This window comes from Clinocottus analis, unplaced genomic scaffold, assembly GCF_023055335.1.
Source record: "Clinocottus analis isolate CAN_PGR_092001 unplaced genomic scaffold, fCliAna1.0.p SCAF_15, whole genome shotgun sequence".
Taxonomy (NCBI): domain Eukaryota; kingdom Metazoa; phylum Chordata; class Actinopteri; order Perciformes; family Cottidae; genus Clinocottus; species Clinocottus analis.
Window position 1 is genome coordinate 4,382,080 of NW_027175876.1, and position 27,522 is coordinate 4,409,601.

Sequence of the window (27,522 nt, forward strand, 5' to 3'; positions counted from 1 at the left end):
TTCATGTACACAGCACCCGTGTCGTTGCTACGAAAACAAGTTGTTCCTGTTAAACCAAAATCTGTTCCCGCGGTGGGCTGAGGAGGATTTGTTAGAAGGGCTCTGTCTCAATCACTTTTTCAAAGTGTCGAAGGCGAAGTGAAAGGCCACACACACTCATTGTGCGCACCAATCTGTCTCGAGTTATAGTCTCGCCAGTCACATAACGGAGCCTGTCGAGCCACAGTCTTGCATGTCAAATGTCACGTTAGCGTTGTCTCCTTCTCGGTCGGATGTGGTTCGTGGTATAGTTAGCAAATGTTTCACTACGTGCTTCTTCTCTCCCACTGCAGGTTTAAAGACACTCTGCCCTCAAAGCACCAATGGAGGAACAAGGAACTTTTAAAGGTTGACTTCCCCTGACAGAGACGGTAGAAGCAGGAAGGACAAAAACATACAACAATGGTCATTTGTCACAACGAAAGAGGCCGCCAATGAAGAACAGATATCTCTATCTATTTTTATTTTGACCCATTTTTTTTTTTTAAGGAGCTTTTTTAATTCAGCAGAATAAGGATGGACACTCCCTCAGCTCCTCCGACCAGCGTGGACGAGGCCAGTGTCCCGGCGGACGCAGAATGTGAGGAAGACGTGGATTTGGCTACGGACGACCATCTCATGAACTTGAAGGCGCTGACAGAGAAACTGAGACTGGAAACCAGGAGGCCTTCTTACCTGGAGTGGAAAGCCCGGCTGGAGACGGGGAGCTTTAGAGAATATAGAAGCGGAAAATGCCCGATCCGAGTAGCGCCTGAGGGGGGAGAGGTCAGCCCCACTGAGACCGTCGGGAAGTCTGAGGTGATTGAGTGCAAGTTGCCATCAGGTGTTCTGAAAGGATTTGAGAGCATCGATGAAGCTCTCAGTTGGCTGAGGAGAGAACTGGTGAGGCATTGCTGACATTATTTGTAAAATACAAAGGTTTCCTTTGTCTTTTTGAGTATGTTTACTTGTATTTATAAAAGCTTGTTTAGACACTTAACTTAATGCATTCGATTCAAATACACACTTTCATTCAGAGCGTCATGGTGTTGCAGTTAAAAGCCAGGATAGGAAATACCTTCCTGCCACTTATCTAATTACAATTCAACAATGGGCCCAATGTCCAATCAGTGGGCAGAAGAATCCCATTCACATCAGCGAGTGAGATTGATTAGGACTCGAGCAATAGCGTCATACGTTCGTTCCACGCACTGTTCTCAGGCTCGGATGGAGCACGCAAAGAGTCGGAGCCAGGATCCGACTCGCACAGCATGTGGCCACAGGCGTTGTGCACAAACACAGAGGGCCGGAGAGAGTGTGCACAATGACAGAGGACACGAGCGCTTATGAGGAGAAACTTGTTTGTGGATGTCCCACTGTGAGTTTTCTTTCTTAAATTGAGGTGCACAATAAGGACCCGATGCATGAGCCTCCGGTGAATAAGTGTACATGCATACACGGTAGTGGGATATATTTCAGGGAAGCACGCTTCTTCACATTCTTGCAGAGGGTTCGATGAGAAGATCGATCCCCGCTTCTCATGTCTGTGCGGTAAATATTCAGCCACGGCCAGGAAAGGATTAGCTTATTTTTTTTAGCATAAATTCTGGAACAAACGACTCTAAAGCCACATGTCTCGTGTTTTGAAGAAGTCTTTTTTTACTTGACTAAAACAGAATTTTTTTTTTTTTTAAATAAAAAAAAAAAATCCACTGGTTTAAGCAATGAATGATTCAGCAATTTGCTTGAGCTGTTTTCCCGCCTCTCTCCTCCAGACCGACATGCGCTTGCAGGACCAGCAGCTGGCGAGGCAGCTCATGCGGCTCCGCAGCGACATCAACAAGCTGAAAATAGAGCAGGCGTGCCACCTGCATCGCCGGATGCTCAACGACGCCACCTTCGGCCTCGAGGAGCGGGACGAGCTGTCAGACCTGCTGTGCGAATGTCCCGTCACCCCGGGTCTCGGCCTCTCGGCCCCGCTGAGGCTCATCGGCGTCACCAAGATGAACATTAACTCTCGACGTTTCTCGCTCTGCTAGTGGCGTCAGGCAGAGAATCCTTAAAAAAAAAAATACACACACACACACACACAAAAGACACAGCAGCCTGTCTGATGCTATGCTGGCTCCGGTGCAGGCCATTTGTTCGACTGTGGTGACATCCTCTTGACCACAATGTTGTGGGGATGAAGCTAGATGTAATGTGTGTTTTTGCAGTCCCTATGATTAAAGAGATACTTTTAGATAATGTATATTATTTCGACAGAGTGCAGTAGGTACATATATAGTGTGTGTTTTCCTCTAGATTATACATGGCTTTGGCAGCTCTTTACAGAAACCTCTGTCTGAAAACCACAGCAGATTTTAGACCTTTAGGCCATCGTGACTTGAAACAGAATACTCGCCGTTTTGGAACTACAGAGAAGCAATCGCACGCTTATTCCTGTCCAGTTTTTTTTTAAGCCGTATCAGTTATACCGTCACCAGCTACTCTATATATTTCCATATACTTTTGGTTTCTATCTACAAGCGGAGATTTATCAAGCACACAGGCGATGTTGAAACATGTTCTCTCTGTGTGATGTTTTCTGTGTGGAAAGAATATTCTTCTTTCCACATCTTGTATCTTAATCCAAATGTTTTGTGCTTTTTAAAAAGATGCCTTAATATGGATCATTTGTAAACTGTACGATACCCAATGCATATTTGAGTTAGCGAGTAGCTGTATCAATTTAGCAATCTTTTTTCTTTTTTTTCGTAGAATATGATGAAAATGATTTATTCTTTGTAACTATGACCTCACAATGGTTTCCAGTGACTTGCTGAAGTCCGATCCTTAAAGGTAAAGATGTATTTAGCTCTCGGCCGGAGCTCCGCCCTTTTTATGCCCTAATTGTTGAGTTGCAGCCAGGAAGTGGCTATTTGAGACGGCATTGTGGAAATAAAAACCATGGTTTACTTCACGGCTACACATTAAATGATCTCGATCTCTGTTCGTACCAAAAGACATGACTATGTAGATCCTGTTATGAAATCCAACATTGGAGGCAACCTTTCCTCACTAATGTTCTTTTTGTGCGTTTGCATTTTAAATGTGAGCATATGAAAGATGAGTGGAGTGTCGTCCCAGTGCACAGACCACAAGAAAAAGAGTTTCAGGGTTTGAGACGCTTCTCCTTGTGGCCCAGAGATAATACAAGTTGAACAAAATGCCTCCGCATCCAATTTGTTTTCCACAGCAGTGCTACCGAAAAAGTGAAATTACATCAATTCGGTGTCTACACCGCTCAGACTGCTCCAATGCAACATGATCGCCTTCATGTCTTTTTTTTTTTTTTTTACTAACGCAAGACTTTCGTGAAGCCTTTGTGTCCCTTTAACAATCGAGCCACAATGCCAGCTGGCAAGAAAACAACTAGTACGTGAACTTGATCTTGTGTGACTAAGACCCATATTCGACTGGTTGGGTCAAATATGATACCATCAATGGGCCACTGTTAGTGCTAGTATGATAACACAAAGGTACTTTTTCAGGGTTTATGTTTCCTTGTGATGAGACTTGACACAGGAAGGTGCACGTACACTGTGTATTAAAGTACTCACTGAGACACGAGCAATACAGACGACGAGGTTCTACTAAAACTGTGAAATTATCCTTACGAGCATGTCATGAATGACTGTGCTGAGCTGAGACTTTTATGCATGAACTCCTTTTGACTGAAAGGCGGCCAAACGGGGCTATCACACACTTTTTTTTCTAACAGTCCGGTGGGGACAGAGTTGGTTTCTCTTCTCTTTTTTTTCTGTTCCACCAGAAGACTTTTTTTGAAGTTACTGAATTAAAAATTGAAAAAAAACACACTGCGCAAATTTTTTTTTTTTAATCCAAGAAACAGAAAACGAAAAACAAAAAGTTCCTTATGCTCGTTTAGATTCCAGTTCTGCCCAGCAGCTGTCCCTGGAGTCTGCCGTTTTATTAATTTCATGCCGACCCCATCTCATTTGCATGACAAAATGACTTGACGGGCATATAATCAGGCACCATCTCTGCTGCTGAGGCACGAATACCACAAACTGTATCAGAGGCCAGAGTCTGGCGCTCAGTTTAAATGATATGAGATGGTATATACTCCAATTAGGAGGCCGTCTATTGCTACATTTTGCCATGTTGCTTCTGATGTTCACAACTGGGTATGCAGCCGTCCTCCTGTTCTAGGAATATAACGGATGTGACACCTGAGAGATGCAGTTCTCACCATGACTGAGCTGCAGACGCAGCAACGACTGACTGGCACAAACCCCCTCATCGAGGTGAACCGCAGGGGGAGGCTGGCGAGCGTCCCAGATGGCATCTTCACGCCGGGCCTTTTGTGTGGGATGTGTCTGGGTCCATTCCATCACAGCTGAGATTCACTTGAGACCAGAACACCACAGCCCTGAGCAGAACGCAATGAATAGACACACACACAAAAAAGGGAGCGTTTGATGGGTTATTCCCCTTTTGGGCTAATTTTTGGATGCTCACTTGGATGATGTGATGACAAAATATATTTTTCAAAGATACATTGTTGATCACACTATCTTTGCTTTAACTCTTAACCTGCAATGGCACGCTTGTTTTGTGTGTGTGTGTGTGTGTTTTTTTATGATGTGGAGCTGAATCAGACGGTTTTTGTTGGAGGAACAAGACATTCTGCGGAGGCTTACGTCTGACCACACAATTAAACCCGAGACACTGATTCAGACTGTGTTGGCTGTTGGAAGGAAGATTTATACGGTCAGAGGAACACTTGGACCAGCTCCTGGACGTGTATTAAACATGTGCTGATGCTAAAAATAGCAGTTAAACCCTAGCTTCCTATGTTGGATATTAATTTGGGGAAAGCTCCTTGCTTGCTGTTTCCTTTTCATTCTGGATTCAGCCGTGTGCTCTGTGAGAGTCGGCTAGTGGGCCTTGCATGTGAATCAAGAGTTGCCTCTTGACTTTATGTGTCGATCACCATCTTAAACCATTTGATGTTGCCCACTCAGTGTAGTCGGACTTTTACGTTTAATCTTCTTGACATTGTCAAGTTCTCATTCGTCACACTAATGATCTGCTCAGTGTAAACGAACGCCTGTCTGATTCTTCTTCTTGAGGCGTGATCCTAAAAAAAAAAAAGGTGATGGGAGGCAACGCAGTCGTAAAGATAATTGGCAAACACTTTACAACGCAGCAGGAGATCTTTTAATTCCCTTAATTAGGCCGACTGATCTAGTTAATAATTACTTGTTGCAGACGAGGCACTGAGAGGAGTCATCCAGTTCTAAAAACTGGATTAAGAGAATTTACAGGAGGCCAATTAGGAGTTCGCCAAGCACTGTGAGAAAGGAGACTGGAAAAAAAACAATAATTTGCTGTCCCTCTGCTTCAAAAACAACACAACATTGCCGTAAATTAACCACGAATAGCGCGCTTGCGTCATGAGAAAGAATCGGATTATCGGCTTCTTGATGATCTCATCCTTTTGTTAGAGGCAGACAGTGTCTGGAGCCAAAGTGTCCATTTGAACCCAGGTGTAGGGTTCCCGTCAGTGCATGCACACCTGCACCTCTGCTCCATTCTCACATTGAACATGAGACAACTCGGTGCGGTCCTAAAACTTGCTGAGGAAACTCGTAAAAGTAGATCTGTGAAAGAAATGGTTTAAAAGCTTGATTTTTACAGACTGGAATGTGCACGAGTCCAACTGTCCTGACAATTTCTCCTCATTCGGACTTACAAGACTAATCCCGAACTTCGAGGGGGAACATTTGGCATGATTGCTTTGATCTACCTCAGACTGGAGTTCCACCAGCAGCTTAAGTGCATCCAAGCAAATGATCAGTCAGAGAGGATAACAAGATTAAACTTTCACCCCTTGTGAACCGACAGTTTTGCTGTATAAGTCAAATGAAGCTGCTCATAATGAAGCAGACAGGTGAGAAGGATAATAATATTTGGTAACGCTTGTAATTTAACAAAAGAAAACAGACATTGTAAAGTAGCTGTTATTTAATAACCATGATTTGCTCAACGACTGTAGTTACAGTTCATAATTACCCGTCTGTGTCACAGACAGTTGGCAGCAGTACTGCAGTGTAAAGGCACAATGACAGATAAATGTAATGTCACAAGACATAAGATGACCTGCACGAGAAGAACAAAAAAACAGATTTACATCAGCCATAACCGAAATGGCGTTGTCAAATACAGTCCCTATTCAATCGCTTTAATTGAATGAGAAGTTTTGTTTTTACAGCATTTCCTTGGTCAGTTTGAATAAAAGGCAAAATATATATATTTATATGAATGAATAAACAAAAAGGATAGTGTGAAACAAAGTGGTGCACAAATCTGACTGAAAAACTAAATATAGCAAAATATTACGCTCTCGCAGCGACAAACAGAACGTGAAATAAATGAAAATAACCAAAGTTCTCCTGGTGGATGAAGCCGAGTGACCTATAGTATTACAATAGCACAACAAACAAGTAAAGCCTCAGTCTTAAGCTTCCAAAACACACTCAGTCCTCTGGTGGATCGTCTTCGAGGGTATTCAAAAGAGACTGAAATATTCTGACTGGAGATATTCGCTACATTGCTGACAGCCGTGGCAGATACTGCCAATAAAATAGTACAAAAATCAAAGAAACGTAAAAAAAAATATATACAGAGGCTAAGAATCCCTCTGAATTGCAAAAAAAAAAAATAGCCAACTGACTGCTTGTCATCTACAGCGACTGCGTAAGTGCATTTGTTGACTTCATGTTCTTGTGGTAAAAGGTTGAGGTTTTCCTTGAGTGCGTAGGGATGAACGTCCTCTTGATAGAGGAAAATACAATAAATGAAAATCTTAGGTCAGTGCTAAGGACCCTCTTCATCTGATCTGCTCAGCTCGTGCCTACTGTTCAATGGAGGAGCGGCTGCCGTCCGGAGTCCTCGGCTCTTGCAAAAGACACCTCCCTCTATTCATCGTGTCAGGGTGTCACTCCCTCCTGGTCCATGCTGCAGCCGAGCGCTTCGATGTCGTTGCTGATGTCGGTGATCATCCGGTCCCACTCGTCTCCCTCGGAGGCCTCCTGGCCCTCGTCCGAGGCGACGCTTCCTCCCGCTGCTCCGTTGCCGTTGGTGGTGGAGTCGGAGGCAGAGCTGGCTGTGCGCCGGTAACGGCCGAAGCTGTCTGTGATGATGCCACGGCCGTCCTTCACACCGATGGTCTCGAGGAAATTCTCAAAGTGCTGGCTGTCCTTTTCCGGTATGAAGGGTCGCAGGCCTGCAGGGACACATTATCATGCATGTGGTCAAGAGTCGTGTCCGACATGACATCTTGTAAAAAAAAATAATAAGAAAATACAAGTCAAGACCATTCTTTCTTAATTTATAGTCAAACACAGTGGTCGTACCAAGTAGAAGGAACTTCCTGCTGTCCCCATACAGCTGTCGCAGGTTAATGCAGAACTCATGAATGGAGGACCCATTACGGTATTCGTGAAGCAAGGTGGCAAACTGCTGGATCTCCTGTGATGATAGCTTTGTCCGAAGCTAGAAGGGGAAGAAAAATATATTGAAAGTCAGAACAAGAATCAATACAGCTTGAAAGAAAATACTCTCCAAAATGGAAAGTGACAAAGAAAAGGTACCGTGGTCATGTAGTCCTGCAGCAGCTCGGCAGCAGTGGTGCTGAGCTCTCCATCACTCGCGGTCTTCGTCTGAGGGGACGCTGGGGTCGATGCTGATGGAGAGTTTCCTTCTGCCTCCATAGAGACCTGAAAAGGGCTGAGGGAAGGATGCATCCTTTGTAAGTGACAAGCAAAAGTAAAACTCTTGCAGAGGTGTGTCAAACTCTTTCTGGATCACTGTGCCCAATATAGAATCATCGAGTTATGGCTCCTCAGATGTGTACTTACAATGTGCTGGCTTCTTCTTCTTCAAACGTCTCCTTAACATCCACTTTGTTTGAAGAATCATCTGAAGAAAAGAAAAAAGGGTTCATATTTGTAGCTTTAGAAGAGTAAACCACACTACTATCACACCAAATCCAATTGTATGAATCCAACACCTGTTATGTTTGTTTGGAAAATAAAACACAATGCTTCATTAAGTTTCTTTTTTTTCTGGAGAGATCAAGTCTGTTTCCCCTTTACCACTGTAAAGAGACAGGTGTCTGGTCGGCGTAGTTGCTCCATCAAAAATGGCTCTGTCCAAGAAGTCGATGGTTGATTCTGTGTAAACGATCTGAAAGACCTGGCTGAGCAGGAGACACAGCTCCTCTGCTGCTGCCTAAGAAACAACAAACAAAAGTCTTGTTGACACTCATTGTTACTAGCTGGCAGCCTTCTTCTTCTTCCCTGAAAAAGGTCCAACACTCCAGAGGGAACCTTTAAGAAACAGCACCAGTGGCACTTTAGTAGCACTTAAATGTCTCTTACTGATAGCACTTTGTAGTTTAACTTTATTGAAGAAATTGTACCTTCCTGATTCTTGTTGTTCCGAGTTTGTGCTCACGGTTGAATGCACTTATTGTAAGTCGCTTTGGATAAAAGCATCAGCTAAATGAAATGTAATGTAATGTAAAAGCACTACAGGAGGCGAGGAGCCAAAATTGAAGTACAAATTAGTGAACATATCTCAGGAAGTTCATTTAGTGTGCATCGTTGCACCGGTGTAACCAAACTTAAAGAAATAAACTCTGCAGATTTCCATTTAGCATAGCCACAGATGCAAAATAATACCTTGTTATCGACAGCCAGCACAAGCAAACAGCAGACTTCCACAAGCACGGCTCCGCTCTCCGATAAAGAGCTTAAGGTCTGAGACTTGTTGAGATCAGGACACGAGCTGGGACAAGGAGAACCTCCCGACTCCTGGGCTGAAAAACAGAAAAAGGTACACAGTCGTATTAAATCATTCAAATGTTCAATCGTTGCCAACTTAACACATTTACTGAAGACATGTTGCAATCATATGAATACAAACTTTTCTTAATTATTGGACCACACTGTCATAAGTTACAAAATGTCACATTTTTAGCGAACCAAAAAGAACCAGAGAGACCTGACAACATGGGCTACAACTTTAAAAAGGTGTGTTTCAACGGGACAATAGATAACTTTCGTCTAGATGATCACTGTACGAAGCTTCTCCTCCTCTAAAAGGCACAACAATACGACTCATTTCAACAATAAACCTTCACATGTTCCGGTTTTTACCCGTTTTGATCACCACAAGGTGCAAAGAGTCATCCCTGATGTAGGAGACAGCAGCGATATCGTGGATGGGCACTCTCAGGATGATGTCTTCTCCATCGCGCCATACAAGCTTTATGTTGTATGCAGACAAGCTCACCACTGCGTCCTGCTCCGATGTCAGCTGGCCCGCCAACTGATGGGACTTCTGAGAAACACAAAGACATACAATGTGATGACAGAAATTAAAAAGACCATATCTGACTACTTTAATATTTTGAAATAAAATATGAAACTGAAATATGAAATAAATAAGCATGACACTGTTAGCAACTGCATTCTCCCATTGCATTAAAGAGAACACACACGCATATATATTATTGGAGGAATTTCATTAAATACAATTAATGATTAAAAAAAAACTATCCCAGCTCATTTTGAAAAAAGGGAAGAAAGAGAGAGAACCTACTGATGGCCAATGTCAAATCACAAACTTACCCTTGCATTGTCAATGAGCTGCAGCACTTCAGTGCGACTTGATGGGTTCAAGTATCCTGGAACTGATGCCAGCTGTCCCAAGTACTGGAGAAGACAGAACATGCAAAGGTTTTACTTTCGAGTTGTCAAAAAAAAGAAAGAAAAAAGTAATTTCAAATGTGTATATATGTGTAGGGACTCTGCTAGTCACAATTACTTTGACTTCCTTCTCAATATAGTCATTGAGCAGGATGTCAGGGTCAATGTGATGGTCAGGCTGAGAGAGTGAGAAGGTGTGGAGCGCCCGGCGCTCAGTGGCCTTCTCTTGGGCCTTCTTGTCTCTCCCCTTCTCTCCTTTCAGGAAGACTCGCTTGAACGGAGACACGATACCAGGCTGGTGAATAAAAGACAAAGACAGCGGGGGTTGAGAGACAGAAGATTGTGAAGCCGCCTTCCAAAATGCGACAACAAATTAAACTCAATTTGGGTGTTTGGATAACATTTCAAATACTACTGGCGGTATGTTTCTATGCAATAGTATTATTATACATATTTATAGGCTTACTTATACCAATTGAACAAATATGATTTAGTTGCAATGGGCTGGCAACACAATAAAGCACTTGCAAACACAGCAACAAGTTTAATGTCTCTCCAAAAATACATACAGAAACTATATTAAACTTCTGTTGACTCTGGTACTTACATGCCTTGTAATTTCTGCTCCCCCGCCCCCCCCTCCCCCACTAACATGTTGAGACATTTTTTTGTGCTCTTTTCTTAAATATGTCTCTAAATATACAAGAAAGCCTCTTGCATGCAAAACAAAGAAACCACACATCAAAACAAAAACAAAAGTATATAATACTTTACAGTCTGTATCGACCAGTAAAATATCAACGCTAGATCAGTTAAGTGTGCTTTACTAATTGATTGATTGTGACCATGGCTTTAGCATAATACAAATTAATTTGTTTGCATTTGGAGCTCAAAACCTTTTTTAAAAGCCTACCTCGTTTTCCATGAACCCTCTTGCCTATTCCACTGCGTGGCCACGGATGCTGCTACGCTCCAACTGTCTGAACTAGTCACCTGTCGCCTCCACTCGCACACAGTGACAGCTGCCAACCGGTGACAGGCGTACAAACACAGTGCTGGGTGTGACTCCCCTCGCGGTGGAAGGGACGCTTATGTGTCTCTCTACTCGTGCACAAGAACAGGAAAGCGACTCGCCACAACTTCCTGTGATGACACGCGCAGTCGTGCTTTGAATATTCAAATGCTTTCAAAACTGTGACATCTCATGTTTTGAAAACTGCTCTACAGCTGTTGACGACATGCAAAGCAAAGAGCGTGTGTGGTCAGTGATAATCTGCTCCAGATCTTGCAATTGTTGCCTTGCATCAATCAATCAGGACTCAGCTATGCAACTGAATGGCCACACACGTCGCTGCTAAAACACAGCAATACCAGACCTTGTCTATTCTATAATGCAAACCACAGATATCTCATCTGACATGCTGTTTGCACTGCAGATACAATAAGGCACACAATCGGGTGAAGTTTAAGCTAAGTAGGATAACCTCAACACAAAAGTGATGAATGCAGAAACGGGTCAGGAAGGTGCATTTGACTCGGACTGTAGTCATAATTTAGTTTCTGTCTGATGTGCGAACATTTGAGAACAAACTTTAGAACAGCACGACCAACAACCAGTGCATTATTCAAGAGTGCGTAGCTTGTGAAAACAAAGTGCATTAACATTTTATGGCTCATCCTTGTGAAATGTGAGATCAGAACTACTGTGGTTGACCCTAGCAAATTCACCTCAAGATGAACAAGTGCCTTTTTACTGAAACGGTTAAAAAAGAAACATAAGTGGAGAGGATGTATGTCTTCTTTGTGTTGTGATGGCCAGGATGACAAGGGAAGGTGGACTTTCTTACATGAAAGAATAAAGCGTGAAAACTTGGAATTTGTAAATAGCTTACAGATTTGACATAAATGCATTAAAAAAATCAGTTAGTAAACGAAAGCAACAAGATAATTATATGAAGGGGCCCTGAGTGTGCCCTTTAACCTGTGTAAGAATATAATATTCTGTATAATATATCATCAAAAACACATCAAATAGTGCTCATTATCCCCACCAAGTGGCACATACAACATTTTGCATTGGTGACACTGATGCCTCAAAGTAAAGATAAACCCTGAACAGTAGGTGCTACATCTACAGCCGGTTTCATGAAGCCGAAAACATGAATTAATGACATTAAAAGGCTAAAAAATAAAACTTATAAATAGCAATAAAAATGTATTTCAGTGGACGTTTTAACTGTATGCATTATTAAAGTATAGGCAGAGTTTGGGTTAGTCTGACAAAAACATTTCCTTGCCACAACAAACCCTCTTCACACAAGGATATCGCTTCATTTCCGTCCAAATTCCCCTTCACATCAAGGAGGTGGAATTAAATGGGAAGTAACATTAGTGCTTTTGTCATAGAAAAAATAAATATGGAATGACCAGCACAGTGAGACACTGAGCAGTGTAATGATAAGCCACTTATCATTACACTGCTCAGGTTGTGCGAGCTTCTCAGTGTCATGTCCTTCCTTGATTTGGTGGGTCCTGCCCTGCAGTTTCCTGCTGGACCAGAAGGAAAATACCCCTTTGTGTCTACTCTAACACACAAAGATTAAAGGAATGTCAGCTGTGTGTCTGAACTACAGATCTGTCTCTTTGTCAAACGGGATCATTAGCAGTGTGAGTGTGTGTGCGTGTGTGTACACAACCAAGGAGTGCCGATTCCCTTTAGCATGACTGACGCTGATAACCGCTGCCTTTGACAGCTGATGTTGAACACAGATCCCATCGTGACCCACACCGAACATAACAACAAGGGATATTAATCCCCGAAAGCCCGGTTGTGCTTTCATAACATGTTTTGAGAACACTGATTTAACCAGCATCAACGCTCACCGTTTAAAATCCCCACGACGACGAATGATGCTTTCCGTTAAAGTACTTTACGTTTAACGTAAGTTAGCTAAGTTACCACAACTGACTACAAAACGAAGGCAACAGTGTGAAAGTTGATAAGCTGTCTGACAACAATACAATCATCATAAAGCACGTTTAAAATCGTAATTTTAAACACTTTTACTACATCTTTTTTGGGATCAATCTGTTGCGCCTTACTGATCTTAGCGTTACTTTTTTATATATACTATCCAGTATGCCCATATACACATTCATCTCCTTTGATGAAAACGATGTCCATCCGTCGGCGTGTCAACCTGACCGCTTTTCCCCCTGGTTGCTTATATTTACTTCATATCGGTCCTAAATTAGCCAGCTAGCCGCTAAGCTAGCCGGGTTTGACTTGGTAGAAAGTTAGCATGCTAGCTTGTCAACTTGCAGTGAAAAGTAACTTGTGTCAACCGTCCGACTTACCTTTTTCACTTTTTTCACATCCTCCTCCATTTCTATGGAAATGGCCTCTTCCTTACATTCAGCGTGGGGATCCGAGTGAGACGAGACATAACTATCGCCAGCGAGCGAAGCTTTTTAACCAGCGCTCATCAGAAAGTAGTTACTAGCTTGTTAGCCTAGCGTTGGTAAAGTGATGCCGGAATTTGAGCGGATAGCAAAACGCCATCCTGATTTTTCCCCTCCTTATTCGACAGTCATTGAAAGAAAATGCCGGCGTGCCACAGCTGTGAAAGTAATATGCCTTTGTGCCGCGAACACAGCTAAATAAATAGTCTGTAAGGAAGACAAACTTGGATATAACAGACAAAACTTTTCAATCGTGCCGCCATTTTGGGCGTAAAAGCTGTGGTCCAGCATGCTTTGCTCTGCACAAACCAAAACAGCTGCCACTGTCTATTACAGCGTTAACTACCCGTAGGCTGTTTAATGTCACTTTACGAGCAGTGTTGAGTGACAGACTCACTTCAGACAAAACAAGTACAGCTACAAATGCATAAGAGGCCGGACTAACTTTTCTTAAATTATTGTATCCATTTCAATTATTTAATTTTGTTTTGAAGTTCAAATCAGCTTCATGGTGATTTGTACTATTGAAGAAGAGTTTAAAATGTTGCCTCAGTTCTCCTCAAGAAAACCTCCATATTACAGCTGACATTTTACTTATAACATCAGAAAAAATCATAGGTGTCCTTGTGACCCATACACCTAATTGAAATGTAACTAACTTAAATGTGCTTTCCTGCTAAGTCTAAATGTGTTTGTTGCCCTGACAAGAGTGTTACCAATAGTTTTAAAACATAGAACAATGTGGCATGCAGTTTTCAAGGGCATGAATCTAGATGGGCAATCAAGACAGCAACAGAAAGAAAGACAGAGGGAGAGAGAGACAGCTGGATGAGATAAGAAAGACTCCTGCTTGGTTTTTGCAAGAGGACCAGTCACTTTCAAGGTTGCCTGCAGGATTTTGCCTCATTGGCATTTGTTTTTCTGTACAGTATAAATATGTGTGTAACCCCTCTATAAATCAAGTAAATCATATTGCAAAATTTGCCCATCTCAGCATGACCCCACACTTCTCCTCATCACCTGCTGACCCTAGAACCGCCCAGAAGTTAAGTATACGTGATGCTTCTGTCTTAAAATCCTAATTTTAATCCTCATGTTCCAGTGTGCAAAATAAATTCCCTTGAAGCTAGTATGTTAGTAAAAATGACTTGCAAAACGATTTGATCTAGTGTGCCCATGTTAAATCCTTTGTCAAACCACACAGGTGTTTTCACTTATGTGCCTGATTAGCCTTTTCTCAGGTTGATTGTCATGTGTCTCAGTTCTGTCACTCCATCATTTTTTATTAGTGCATCAGATTTTTGTCGTCACATACAGTAATCCCCAGCATAACTCCACTGTATATAAATCTGCAGAGGTTTTATCAAAGTAAATGAAAACACCTGTGTGAGCGTATAGGCCTTATTTGATTAGCAAAATGAATAAGTTAAAAGCTCAACTTTTTACTGTAAAAATATTATATTATAGCACATTCACTATGTGTCAGCTCGCATCAAAAAAGCAGGCCCTATACTGCAACTGCGTCCCTTTCATTTGTTGAAATGTGAAACGTGCACGTGAATACAGCACTGATATATATTGCACTTTCAAATACTATATTTATTTTTCTCTTCTGGGATGAACAGTCTGATATATGAATCTACAGTAAGGCTTAACATTACATTTTCAGCATAATATTTCTCTTTTCATCTAAAAACCAAAACATACAAAAAGAACTGTAGCACCATAAGTTATTAGTAATACTCATATTGTTCCCGAAAATAGGACATCAGTTTTGCTTTTTTAAAGAACGGGGATTCCATGAAACAATTTACTTACATTGTATATTTAACAACAACAAAGAAATTATTCCATATATGTTCTCAGTCACAACATAGGTTGTATGAGTACAATTTCATAAAGATGCTACAGGGTGTAGCCAATTTACCTACTGACATTTTTTCGCCAACTTTTGGAATACCCCGAATAAATCATATAGTCTAGGGAGTATCCTGATAGATTTGTCAAATACACCAACAAGCTAACACAATCTAGAAATTGTTTCAATATAAACAAAGCAATTTTCCCAACACCTTTTGATAACAATTTCAAAAATCAGCAGCAATTAATATAACAACGATAGTCGCTTCATTGGAATATCAAATCCATTTTTAAACAAAATATTACAGCCAATTCTACAATAACAACAAAAATAGATACACACAGATTAAGGACATATAGATGACAGGAATTTACAACACAGCAATCACGTTCTATATATATATATATAGATTTTTTTAAACCCAAATTCCAGTAGCAGAAGTACATTTGTGCTCCTGTGCGTTTGCCAAAAAGATACATTTTATCATCTGCTAATTTAATTCTCTCAGAGAAAAGAAAGAAAGAAATTCTAGTGCAGACTGAATCATAGTAAAATTAAAAAAAAACAAAAAACATACTGTATGCTGAAACCAGTATATTAAACATAAAATGAACAGAGAATCTCTGTTTTTTTGTGCAGGTTGGAAAATCAAAATGGCACCATTGAGAGTTGAGTTCTGCTGTAAACTGTGTGGATTTGAGGTGCTAGCTCTTGAGCATTTTGAGACTGCAAGTTTGTGGGGCGCAGGTCCTCTCAGTCACCCGGAAGGCTATGCTATCAGAAAGCTAAAAGGTGGACCGCAGTCCACAGTGGTAGCACCTTTTAAATGTATTTATTCAGCACCAGATCAGCAACAGAAATTGAAGAAAGATCTCAGGAAAAAGAAGTAAATGCACCGTTTTATCATCTGAGCGTACTGCTCCCATGTCCAAACAGATGGTCATGACACAAAGGTACAGACTTAAACCAAGTCAAACACTACAATGACCTGCTGCTACACATTAATGCAGAAATCAGAAGGTTTGTTGTGCAGTCGAGAGCACTTGCATGCTAAATGTTGAGGGTCACCTTACAATGACTTCCAAAGGCATGCCGGGAGGTGGTGGGAAAACCAGGAAATTAGGTTGTTCAATAGTGAATCAGTGACTGGGCCTGCTTCATCATTCCATTGCAAGAAAATGCAACATAAGTGTTTTGGGGTTTTCTTTTGCGCATTTTGTCGTCATGGATGCAGGCTTTATTGTTTTGGCGAGAGAGGATGTATTTTTCACACAGGACAAACGACACAGAAAGTTTACGTCTTGGCACTACAAATCATTCATCATTGCAAGACAGAAGAAGATGTAAAGGCATAGACAAAAGTACAAAACAATCATTGACCAAATCGCTCGGCATCGTGGCGGGCATCTGTCAAGACTATCCATCAAACAGTTCAACGATACCTCCTTTGAGCTCAGTCCAACTTGCTAATTGTAACTTGCTGATTCGCGCGGGGCTGTTGTGCTTCAGCTTGCTGAAACGTAATAAAGATGAGAAATCCTACGTTCGGGTACGGAAGATGCTCAGTATTGCCTTACTTTGTCTCCTATATCTTTTGACAGAACCAACAATTGGGTTTCACTCCATACCCACCGCTTGGTTCTGTCACACTGTGACGTTTAGTTGTGACACTGTGACTGGGAAACAGTGGAGTCCTGTGGATGACAACTTGGATGAAATGGTGAGACTAGCGATGACATCGCCGACTGAGGTGCGAGCTGACAGAATCGAGAACTTGGCTCAATCAGGAGACAGACAGGGAGAATATCGTTTGGTGTTGTCATCGTCTCGGTGCGTGTGCTGGCACGTGAAACAAGTAAAGAAAGACATTGGCATTGTTGTTTGTGAACCTGGCTGCCGTGGCTGGATCAAAGCACCCAAAGTAACGAGGCACAACAAGGACTGAGAAGAACAAGCTTGCTGTTCAAATGCTCTTGCTGTGTGTTGTGGCTGTCGTGGGATGTGGAGTTTGGGCAGGTAACGCGTGTCTTTGCGACCTTGTCTATGGTATAAAGTTTGGTAGCATTAATGCTGCCCTGTGTTGTAAAGGCTTCCACTTCCACTCGTGTGTAGCTTAGCTCTTGAAACCCGTGTAATTTAAAGAAAACAAGAAAAATACTAAAACCCACTTATTAACCATATTTTGGCTAATCTTTTTTTTACTAGATACAGAAAGTGGCAAAACTATGATTGTTCTGTAGAAATTCGTAAAATATACTGTGTGTTTCATAAAAATGCCTTGTACATATAGACTCTTTGCAGACTTAATTAAAATATATTAGTTTAATTAACCGTCATTACTGCTATTTTAATGACACAGCTAAGCAAGCATAAATACTCTATGTTTCACAACATTAAGCACCACTATGAAATGCGGCCCAGTTGTACATAATCTAGTTTAAGATACTATATTTTTTAACAGTCGTTCACTCACACACACACACACGCAAATGAATGAATCACAGTGTATTTGCACCTGATTTGGACATGTGTCCACGTCTGGAAAAGGTCAGCAGGGCTTTAGAAAGGATGCACCATTTGCCAGGCAGCCAACTACCACAAAAAACGACCCCTCCCCCCACCAATAATAAGAATGAGCAATCATTGATCAATCATTCTAAGAGAACCAAAATGTGCAAACCATAATCTAGTGGTACTTTCCCAGCCGAGGAGTGGTCCAGGATGCAATATGTTAAGGAAAAAATGGAGACCCTTGAGGACATGCCTGCGGATGAGAACTGCATTGAGACACCCCTGAGTCAGCTGGTTCAGTGGTCTTGTTTGTTGGTCCTGAGGAACCCTTGTATTGGCTGTTTTGCTGTTGTTTTTTTTTTAAGTTTAACAATACATATTATTCATTAATTGACTAACTATTAACATGGCTGTTCATTCACTACAACAGAGAGGAACTTCTCTGGCTACTATGATAAACAATAAACAAGTTGGTTGTTTGCATACTCATGTATACATATGGTGTCTTGGGTGTTGGCTCCACTCGAGCTGACTTAACAGGTCTCAATTACTCAGGGCTGAACATCACTTTTAATCTGAAGGGCGGTAGACCCCGGATGTTGAAGCTCTTGGTTATGGCAGTGTACCTCATTGCATGTTCTCATGTCAGGATCTCCAGTTGTTCAGCCTCAACCCCGTTGTTCAGTTACCAGAGAGTGTGAGAGTGTGTCACGGGAGTGCACCAATGCCCAGCACCGAAGAGATGGGGAAGAGGGCGGAGCAGCAACCGGGGGATGGAGCCGAACAAACGGCGAGAGAACAGAACTGTAGTAAAGGGCTGAGGGGACACGCGAGACAAGCATGCGCAACACCATGCAAGCACACTTGGATCTCCTAAAACAGACTGTAGGTGGCACTGCACGTGCACGCCCCTATCTTTTTCACACAAGCGTACCAAGAATCATTCACCAGTCAGGCCCTTTATCACGATCTGTCCTCATGTTCTTTTCCAACCCCGGCAAAAACCCCCTCTAACCTTTGGCCTGGACTTACATGGCATCTGCTTTTTACAGTACGATGTTAGCAGGCACATGTGGCCACAGCTGGGCAGAAAGCCAGTGAGCCAGGAGAAAGGAATCTCTGTTGTGTGAAGAGCTCTTGGGCATCCCTTGTTGGGTGCATTTTTTACTAATGCCTTATACCAAAGTCATGCCAAACACTGCAATGTTAAAAAACACACGTTATATATACGGATGGATCATTGAGTAAATAGATACAATTTAAGTATGAAATGCATTCACTTTTTTCTCATGAATTGTTCAGTAGACCCACTGGACATTTTCGTCAAGTTCCTTTGACTTAGAAGGCATGTTTTCTTTTGATTTTATTTGATTTTTGTCATGAGAGATGTATAGCAGTGTGTAACTGCTGCACAGCAGGCCGATGGATGGCACACGTTTTGCAGGGACTCATTCTACTGGTTCAAGTGGGCCGATAAATTGGAAGGACAGTACTGTAAGATGCGATTTGGCTTTTGTTTTCGACTGCGCAAGAGCAGTTGCTCTGTGAGGAATAAACCCTTTAACACTGCACTGCACAACATTTTTCGTGATGTAAAAAAGTGTGTGTTCTGACAAAATATAGTTATGTCAATGACTATAAATGTGGACACAAATACGTACTGAAGTATAATAGCATAGAAATATCTTCTCAGATTTGTCATATTTTTTTTCAAGAACTTATTACACGTCTTTGCACCCAATAAGCATATATTAATCAACCTAAAACATTTGTTGATAATAAATCAAAATAGGGAGGTTGTATAAGGGAGTACTTTCAAGAATTCAGAAGGGAATGGTGGAGGATTCCTTGAAGGCTGTCTTTGCACTTCAAACCAAAATGTGTGTTAACACACATTTATACCCTTCTACCCATAACTAGACTTACAATCTTAAAAAAAAAGAGTCTTTGGAATGTTTTTATTATTATTTTCTAGCCACCAATTTAGAAAATGTTGTGCTCATTTCAACTACATTCTACATTCCTCTCATTGTTTTTTTCTTCTTTCTCATCTCAGGTGGTAATCTTAAAACTTTGTGCTGTGAAAACTTAGTAAGGCTGTTACAGCTTTCCTCCACTGGAGGGCAGTCTGCACTGTAAAAATTTAACGTGTGGGTGGAACTGATTGAAGGTCAATGTGCTTCTTTTTCCCTCCATACATGATGCGATTACGATTTAGGATTTTGACCAAAAATAGAACAGCCAGGATACACTGAGCCACGTGAGCTCACATAGGGAAAATCCATTTTGAAGTGCTTCTCATATAGACATGTCTTTGATTGTGTCCTCTCCGTAATTTACAGGGTCATGATAGGAATTTCAGTGCTCGCAGGCTAAGGACTTAGTAAACAGTATCATACGTTTCAATAACTTTCATAAAGAATGGCAGTAAATGTTGGGATGTGCAAAGACCTGCCCCCTCTGAGACTCTCCTCCATCATTCCCGTCAGGCTTTGCGCCAGTCCCATGTCACATGAGACATACAATATGCCCTTCACAAGTATTCACAGATTGAATCACCAATACAGTATAATGCATTAAACACATTTCATAATGAAACATTCATATGTTATCTACACACTCATACAGAACCCTCCTCTATCAATGTAGAGGGATTTACATGATACTTCTGTTTATATCACATCAGATACTTTAGGTTCATAATTTTCTCTCTGTACTGGATGTTGTTTTTTTTCAAAAAATAAATCATGACTGTGTGTTTGGACCGTCTCGACAGGTTTTCGGTTGACAAACACACATCTCCTGCAGGAAAATTGAATGATCAGAGGGGAGAGAGAAGGAGAGAGCCGAGTGTCAAATGGGAAGAGATAATATCTGGAGAGGAGGAAGAGCAGAGTGAAAGAAAGGAACGCATGTGCATCGTAGTGTGTAAGAGGAGGTGACAGAGCTGTGGGAGAAAAAAGCTTTCAGAGGGAGGATTCGTACTGCAGGAGTTCATAAAGAAGCGGACCGTCCCTATACCTGATGCCCACCGCATTAGGACTAATGTACTGCAGCACATTTATGGTCCTGCGCAGGCGCCGATCCACAAAGTGTGCATCCCAGGCTGGGTAGCGCTTTCTGGGCATGTCTATCTTGATGAGAGGCCCCTCGGGCTGGATGGGCCTGCCAGCTGCATCCACGGGCTCCGTGGACCTCACCTGGAAAACCGGAAGGCAGGTGTCCGTGGGTGTTTCGTCTGACTCCTCGCATTCCCCTGCCAGACACCGGGTTGGGGTGGCCTGAGAGCCACGGGGGCCCGGTGTGGGAGCCATGGGCTCGGCCTCGGGGGGTAATGGAAGGCCCCACAGAAGCTCGGCGCAGCAAGAGCTGGCCAGCACCCTCAACCGGGGGCCCATGGGGTGAAGAACCCCGTAATAGAGAACCATACAGGCCACACCCGAAGCAAAGCACAGGAAGACACCACAAAGGGCAAAAGAGGCGTAGGCGTCAGTGGTGACTGGGTCACGGTACGCATACCAAAGGAGGCTGAGGATGGCATTCTCGAACAGTACTACTATGTAATAGGCCACCATTCTGTACCGCGTCCGGCCCGCGCGCACATTGAACCAACAGAAGACGTAGACCACGCCCACCACCATGTTGAACAGTACCTCCTCCCACTTGGACATGCAGAAGTCGGTGCCGCCATGGATGACCCAGAAAGCCATGGCACACCAATGGAGCACCACAAAAATGCCAAAGTAGATGTGGAAAACAGAGGCAAATAGAGCGAGGGAGAGCACCCGTGAGGAGATGGTAAAGAGGCGCCAGAACAGATGCACCAGGGCTCCTCGGTAACTCATGCTCTTCTTGTCGTCACGCGAATCACGCAGGAGTTTGTGGTAAGAGGCTAGCACCCAGGCCAGGGACAGAAGGGAGGAAATGGCAGAAGCACCTGGGAAGAGACAGAGAAAGAGTAAAAGAAGAGGAAGACCAAGAATGGTACTGACAGATGCTGTGAGATGACTCTAAAAACATCAGAAATTGAAAGAAAATTCCAGCTTCATTTTAAAGCACTGCCCATACAGTTATAGTTTTATCTTGGATTTGCTGCTATTCCACTTACTGTGTACAGTACACTTTATTTCAGCTGAAGCAATTCATCACATTTTAGAACGCCACAGTATTACCAAGAGCATCATAGGTCATTCAGTCAACATTGCCTCAATTTAGGGCACCAATTCAGTTTCCTTAAGAGTTGTATAATAGTGGAGGCAGCAGATATGTCAGAGCAGTAACCTGCTGCATGAAAAACGAGAGAAGAGTATCTGCAGAACAGCAGCATGTGGCTTCTCAGCAAATGTATTGATGCCATTTCTATAGACACACAGACAGGGAAGGTATCGCTTGTTGTCATTGAATAGCCTTTCCTATGGCGCCGTGTCGTACCAGGAAACTAGAATTGTAAAAGAGGATTCCATAACTCGAGTGATGAATGTTGGAGACGGGATACAACAGCACAATGTATAAATAACGTGATACGTGAACTTCACGGAAAATGAATTGTCGGGTGTAAAGTGTTCAAACATCTTGGCTTCATGTGCCGGTCCATGTATGACACAATGCAACAAAAAAAAGAAGAAGAAAGGATATGAGAGACTACACCGAAACAAGATTTGACTCTGGAGCCTTAGGGAAGCCCTTACACTGCAGCCACTCAGCCTTGTTGCTCTGGATCATGATGCAGAGCTGCAGCACCAGCTGAGGGGCACTTTCTAAGAAGGTCTCTAGCAGTCGCAGCATGTTGACATCGGCATACTCGTACATCATAGCCCAGTAAAAACGCCGATGGTTCTCCTTCTGCCGGTGACTTTGTATACCGAGGTACATGGTGCGGATGTACCTACAGAGGGAGGAAGGACGGAGAGTTAGACAATAAACACATGATAAAAAAATGCACAGTTCAGAACACCTGCACATGGTTGAGTTTGGACAACACTAGAGGGCACACTCATCTATACACTTTATTAATGCACATGTTCAGATGTTTACTGGGGAATACAATTCCCTTTCATAAAATAAACACAAAAACGATGTGTGCAAAAAGGTGTGGATTTTGAAAACCACATACACTTGTGAACACAATTGCTTCAGGATGCAGTGATATAACTAATCGATGAGCCAAATCTTTCAAGAAAATTTTTCTCCACAGTATGCCTGCCTTGTGTAAAGCAGCAATGACAAAATTAAAAACATTTTACAAGCATCTCTTTGGTCTTTGGTTGTTATCGAATCTAGTATAGGGTGACTATAGTAAACAGGGCAATGATCATTCTTGATATGACTCGTATTGTCAGCTGGACTGGCTATTTCCATGACTTACATGGTTTCATAACGGTGAAGCGCAGTAGTGCAGCTGAGGAGTGGATGCTAATTGAATCAAGCTCCCGTTGCCATCAAAGCTGTATCACTGCTTTCATGCATTGTTTACTGCTGGGCAAAAATGTAATATGCCCAAGGCTGTGATATAGCTAATTAAGATCCTAATCTTTTTTGGGTATGGATTTTGAATGTAACAGCCGCCAATTAGTGTGCGTGGAAGAAGACGATGAGGAAAACATTTAGCGGACTGGCGCTTTGAACAGGAACATCACACCACAGGCTTCATCATGCAGGGTAAAAAAAACAAAACATGAATTCATCCAAGAAAAAGAAGTAAAAACTGCAGTCTGGCAGGGTTTCATCATCTCCAATCTGTAAACAACTACGGCCCTTCAAACATGTTACCTCGGAGAGAAAATCTCTGAAACAAGTATGACAATTATAGTGGTTTACAGTTGTCTTAAGAGTGGATTCAGCCATTGTGTATTGGGTGGTAGCTGCAGGGCCTATCTGCCTGAGCTGGCAGAGTGGCCAAATAAATCCAGCACTTGATGTGAAGGCAGTCAACCGAGGACAATAGTGTAGCAAGGACAGAAATAGACTAGACAGAAACACTCCCCAAAACAAATTGAGAGGCCATGGATCTAAATACAGTTCCTAAAAGTGAGACACAAATGCACTGCAGCATAGCAAACACAAACAGAAAATGCCTATGAGTGGTTTTCAACATAATTAGCTCCTACATTAGCTATTGGGGAAGAGATTACTGTTTAATTTGAAATGAGGTTGAGAGCAGTGCTCTGTAAAGAATGCATCGTCTAGTAGAGTCTGATTGCTTTTGGTTATTGGTTTTGGAAAGATTTAACCACTTCCTTTTCTCCCTATACAGAGTCACACAACTCACGAGACCTCCAGTGAAATGTGATAATGAGAATATTAAATACATCCTGTACATGTGGAAGGCCTGAGAAATGATAATTCTTAGTTTTTCCGGGCTCAACATTTTTATTTTTTTACACATTATTGCTCTGATCCAGAGGTAATTGAGTCTTCCATGAGACTTTTATTATATTTACTAAATAGTTATTTCATGGGCATAAGAAAAGCAGCCTGCTCTGGTAAGAGATAAAAAAAAGAAGGTAATAATAACTTTGCAGTAAATGACACATGTCTGAGCACACACTCGGAAGCTAAATTGGATCAGTCTTGTTTTTTTCGGCCCGCAACAAAGCTCCCTCGGTTTCCTTCTTTTTCTGACAAAAGTTGGCAAACCTCTATGTGGTCCACTCAGCCAGCCAGCCAGTCAGTCAGTCAATTAACTAACCAGAAAAGACAGCCGGAGTTTCCCTCAAGGTGGGAAAGCAACTGGAGAAATGAACAAAAACATCCGTACACAGCAACTGGAGCCAAAACATTAGTGTGGAGCCTTGAAAGGTCGAGGTGACGGAGTTTAGGAGCACAGGAATGGTGTTTTCATTTTTCTCAGGACAGTGGGCAGGGGGAACAAGGCAGGGGGCAAAATGGACAGAAGTTCTTTTGGGGATCAATAGCTCTGGGCTGTAAGAGGCACCATTATATCCAGACGTAAAGGCTGGCATTCTGTGACATTTTCAGTTGGACTGGTAAATGTCAGATGGAGCAAGTCAACCCCTCTCCCTCACTAATGACATGCCACAGAGACCTATACGCAGGCCCTTTTTCTCCGTCTCCCAATTTTCCATTAGTCTGTGTGTTCCACCGACACGTCTCACTGGTCTGTAGTGCCTCCGTCAGAAACAGTAATCTTCTTGGTCTCCATAGCTGTCTCGCTGTGTAAAAACGAGGCTCAACAGGCACCTTGGCGGCTCTGTGACGCTGTACGGAGCCGCGGCAGTGCTTTGAGCTCAGGGCTAACGGCGGCATGCTAACATGCTTTTGCTGAGCAGGTGCAAAAACATTATTATACAATTGAAAATGTTGACCTGATGAAACGTTGTTTAACCCTAGAACACTAACGTCAGGTGGTTTTCACCCGAGCGATTGTGGTGACGTTATTTTCATTGTGTTGCTTTTCGTCCGCGTTGCGTGGGTCCTGTAGCTTCACCTGCTCACAGACGTTATTGAAAGTAGGCGTGTCTTGTTGAAGGTGGGCGTGTCTTGCTGCTCCAATCCCCATTTTTTTTTCTACAGGCACGTGTTTGGATGATTTTCACCCGACGACGTTAGTGATAGAGGGTAAAAGAATTCTGGATAATTTTTAACATTGAGGGGAGACTTTTCTAGAAGTTCTATTGGGTAAAATAAAGGAAGAGTACTTCATCTTGCCTTGTATTGTAGTATTTTAATATATTTCGATGAGAAGTATTTTATCAGGTACATTATATTGGGTGAAATTCACCCGACGATAGTGATAGTACATTGAATATTTTTCAGAATTTTGCACCAATCTATCCAGAGATATTTCACAGGATAAGAGAAAAGTTTGACCTGAATGTGGCGCTAATTGAAAAGTCAGAGAATAGACATATTCCTCTACGCATCATGGGTGTCTGTACCGAATTTCATAGCAATCCATCCAAAAGTTTCCTAAATATTGTAATTGACAGCCATATAATGCAAAAATTCACACTTCATCTCTGATATTTCACCATAAACAAAGTAACAGTACAGTCATCACTCTACACGTTCACGTCCACCTCCCTACTCTCTGATAGTACACTCTATCAGTTCAGATTTCCTTGGTTTCAGCAGAAAAAAAAAAGAAAAAAATTCTTGTACAGTTGGAACACTTTGTGTTTCATGGCTGTCAGAAAAATGTGAACTCACTTCATCACGTCTCCAACACACACATAGCGCATGCCTTCGCAAAAATCTCACACACATCCCCCTATCGCGATGCACACTGTTAACACTCCCACTGTGCCTTTTTTCAGTTGTAGTAACACAAATGGCTGTCTAGAAATAAGCACACACAAACACAGTACACACACACACACACACACACACACACACACACACACACACACACACACACACACACACACACACACACACAAGCGTACTTGTCAGTGCGATAGGTAATGGGGGATTTCCTTTCTATTTCTATTCCAGACACATTTGTCGTCAGATGGATTCCTCTCTGCCTTCCTTCTCTCCTCACTTAGCCCCCCCACCCCCACACCTTTCCCCTCCCTTTTAGCTCAATAGCTCCTCTACAGGGCTCCTCATGCATTATTTGTGGCGAGATCATGGTGATTGCTCATGGCTCGTTAGGCAGCGTGCGCTTGGCCTAACAGCTCGACGCTGTGCCAGGGTCATGTTCCGAGCTCAGCCGTCTGCCATTGCTGTCGAGGCACAGGCAACCATTCAGATTTGACTGCATTTGAAGTGGACTTTCATCAAAGTTGCTGTAAGATATGAGACTGCCGGTTTGAACGAGACTTTGAGACATCCCAGGTGAGACAGGTGGAAACACAAACGCACATCATGTGGACGACTTGGCATGTTGCTCCTCCCTCTCCTCCAAAGTCATTGACCGATGAGTCATCCAGCCACCGTCACACTAATCCCTTGAGTGTGTGGTTAGAAGGATCACACACACACATAGACACACACGCACACACACACACACACACACACTCACGCACTCACACAGACCTAGCCAAGTTTAACAGCATCTGTCTTCGAAGTCATGCTCGTGTGAAGGCTCAGCGGCTCAGACTGCATTCATATCTTGGCATAAGCTGATTCATAAGAAGATCACAAGCAACATTATACAGCAGCATGAAGCAGAGCTTGGGCATCGTCTGTTAACAGGTGGAATCCGGCAGAACACTAAGCACGGGGGACACATAACATACGCATGGCCCGAGGGTTACGAAAAGTGTGTATGTGTGTGTGATTAAGGTGGAGGCGATGCCAGCCGCAGTGAGTCACACACCGAGTCTCACCGAGCGGCCGCACATCGACTCTCAATGAGATTTAAATATCGCTCTCTTTCTGGCTCGGGTGTCTTTGCCTCTCTGTGTCTTTCCCTCTTTCTCATGACTCGAACACCACTCCTCGCTTCCAAGACAGAATTCAATTTCTGTGTGCTGAATTTTTTTTCAGCACACAGAAATTTCTCCGATACCGATTTATTTTCTGAGGGAAAGCGGTGGAGTGTGTGTGTGTGTGTGTGTGTGTGTGTGTGTGTGTGTGTGTGTGTGTGTGCGTGTGTGCGGCTGTGTGGGAGATGCTGCCTACTTGACCATTCTGTTTCCTCTCTACCTGTGTACTGTTTGGCTCCACCATTCGTGTACTTTTTCATCTTATTGCCTATATAAGCAATTCCATTATGAATGCCATTTTCTTTTAATGTTGTTTGAAAATATTGTTTCAATTATCGACCCCTGCTGCATATTGTTCTGGTAACTGAGGTCATAGTTTTCATCCTATCTTGAGTTACCTTTGTTATATGTAATAATTTATAATCTACCCAGTACAGTATTCTAGTGTGTCGCTGGCTGATGATGATAAAGATCAATTTATTTCAATAAATTCTTC

General features: G+C 42.5%; 3 protein-coding genes across 4 annotated transcripts in view; 1 reads left to right on the top strand and 2 right to left on the bottom strand.

Moving 5' to 3' along the window:
* The window catches only part of fam167ab (family with sequence similarity 167 member Ab), a 4,811-nt gene extending 2,707 nt beyond the window's left edge, over window positions 1-2,104 (top strand). Inside the window, exons 2-3 of the mRNA XM_068577088.1 lie at window positions 333-921; window positions 1,794-2,104. Of these exons, the coding sequence (XP_068433189.1) occupies window positions 556-921; window positions 1,794-2,057 (630 nt within the window). The 5' untranslated portion in view covers window positions 333-555 and the 3' untranslated portion in view covers window positions 2,058-2,104. The remainder of the gene's footprint in view (window positions 1-332; window positions 922-1,793) is intronic.
* A 3,929-nt stretch (window positions 2,105-6,033) lies between these two features.
* Window positions 6,034-13,525, bottom strand: ccm2 (CCM2 scaffold protein). 2 transcript variants are annotated; one of them, XM_068577713.1, is made up of 10 exons: window positions 13,158-13,525; window positions 9,919-10,095; window positions 9,723-9,806; window positions 9,249-9,432; window positions 8,772-8,908; window positions 8,184-8,319; window positions 7,947-8,007; window positions 7,680-7,815; window positions 7,443-7,581; window positions 6,034-7,312 (listed from the first exon to the last, which is right to left on the bottom strand). In XM_068577713.1, the coding sequence occupies exons 1-10, from the start codon at window positions 13,185-13,187 to the stop codon at window positions 7,017-7,019; spliced, it is 1,380 nt and encodes a 459-aa protein (XP_068433814.1). In that variant the 5' UTR covers window positions 13,188-13,525; the 3' UTR covers window positions 6,034-7,016. The 2 variants fall into 2 exon arrangements, with proteins under 2 accessions (XP_068433814.1, XP_068433815.1); XM_068577714.1 differs by lacking the exon at window positions 13,158-13,525 and adding an exon at window positions 10,714-11,108.
* Window positions 13,526-18,128: 4,603 nt separating this feature from the next.
* The window catches only part of xkr6b (XK, Kell blood group complex subunit-related family, member 6b), a 45,110-nt gene continuing 35,716 nt past the window's right edge, over window positions 18,129-27,522 (bottom strand). Inside the window, exons 2-3 of the mRNA XM_068577370.1 lie at window positions 22,323-22,519; window positions 18,129-21,571 (exon numbers count right to left, since the gene is read on the bottom strand). Coding sequence (XP_068433471.1) covers window positions 20,601-21,571; window positions 22,323-22,519 — 1,168 coding nt within the window. The 3' untranslated portion in view covers window positions 18,129-20,600. The remainder of the gene's footprint in view (window positions 21,572-22,322; window positions 22,520-27,522) is intronic.

What these genes read in the sequence shown, in the direction of transcription:
- ccm2 (XM_068577713.1), bottom strand. Translation starts at nt 13,187, where the DNA reads ATGGAGGAGGATGTGAAAAAAGTGAAAAAG. An exon ending in ATATTGAGAAGGAAGTCAAA is followed by an intron (nt 9,807 to 9,918) that starts GTAATTGTGACT and finishes TGTCTTCTCCAG; the next exon opens with TACTTGGGACAGCTGGCATC. An exon ending in GAAGAAGAAGCCAGCACATT is followed by an intron (nt 7,816 to 7,946) that starts GTAAGTACACAT and finishes TCCTTCCCTCAG; the next exon opens with CCCTTTTCAGGTCTCTATGG.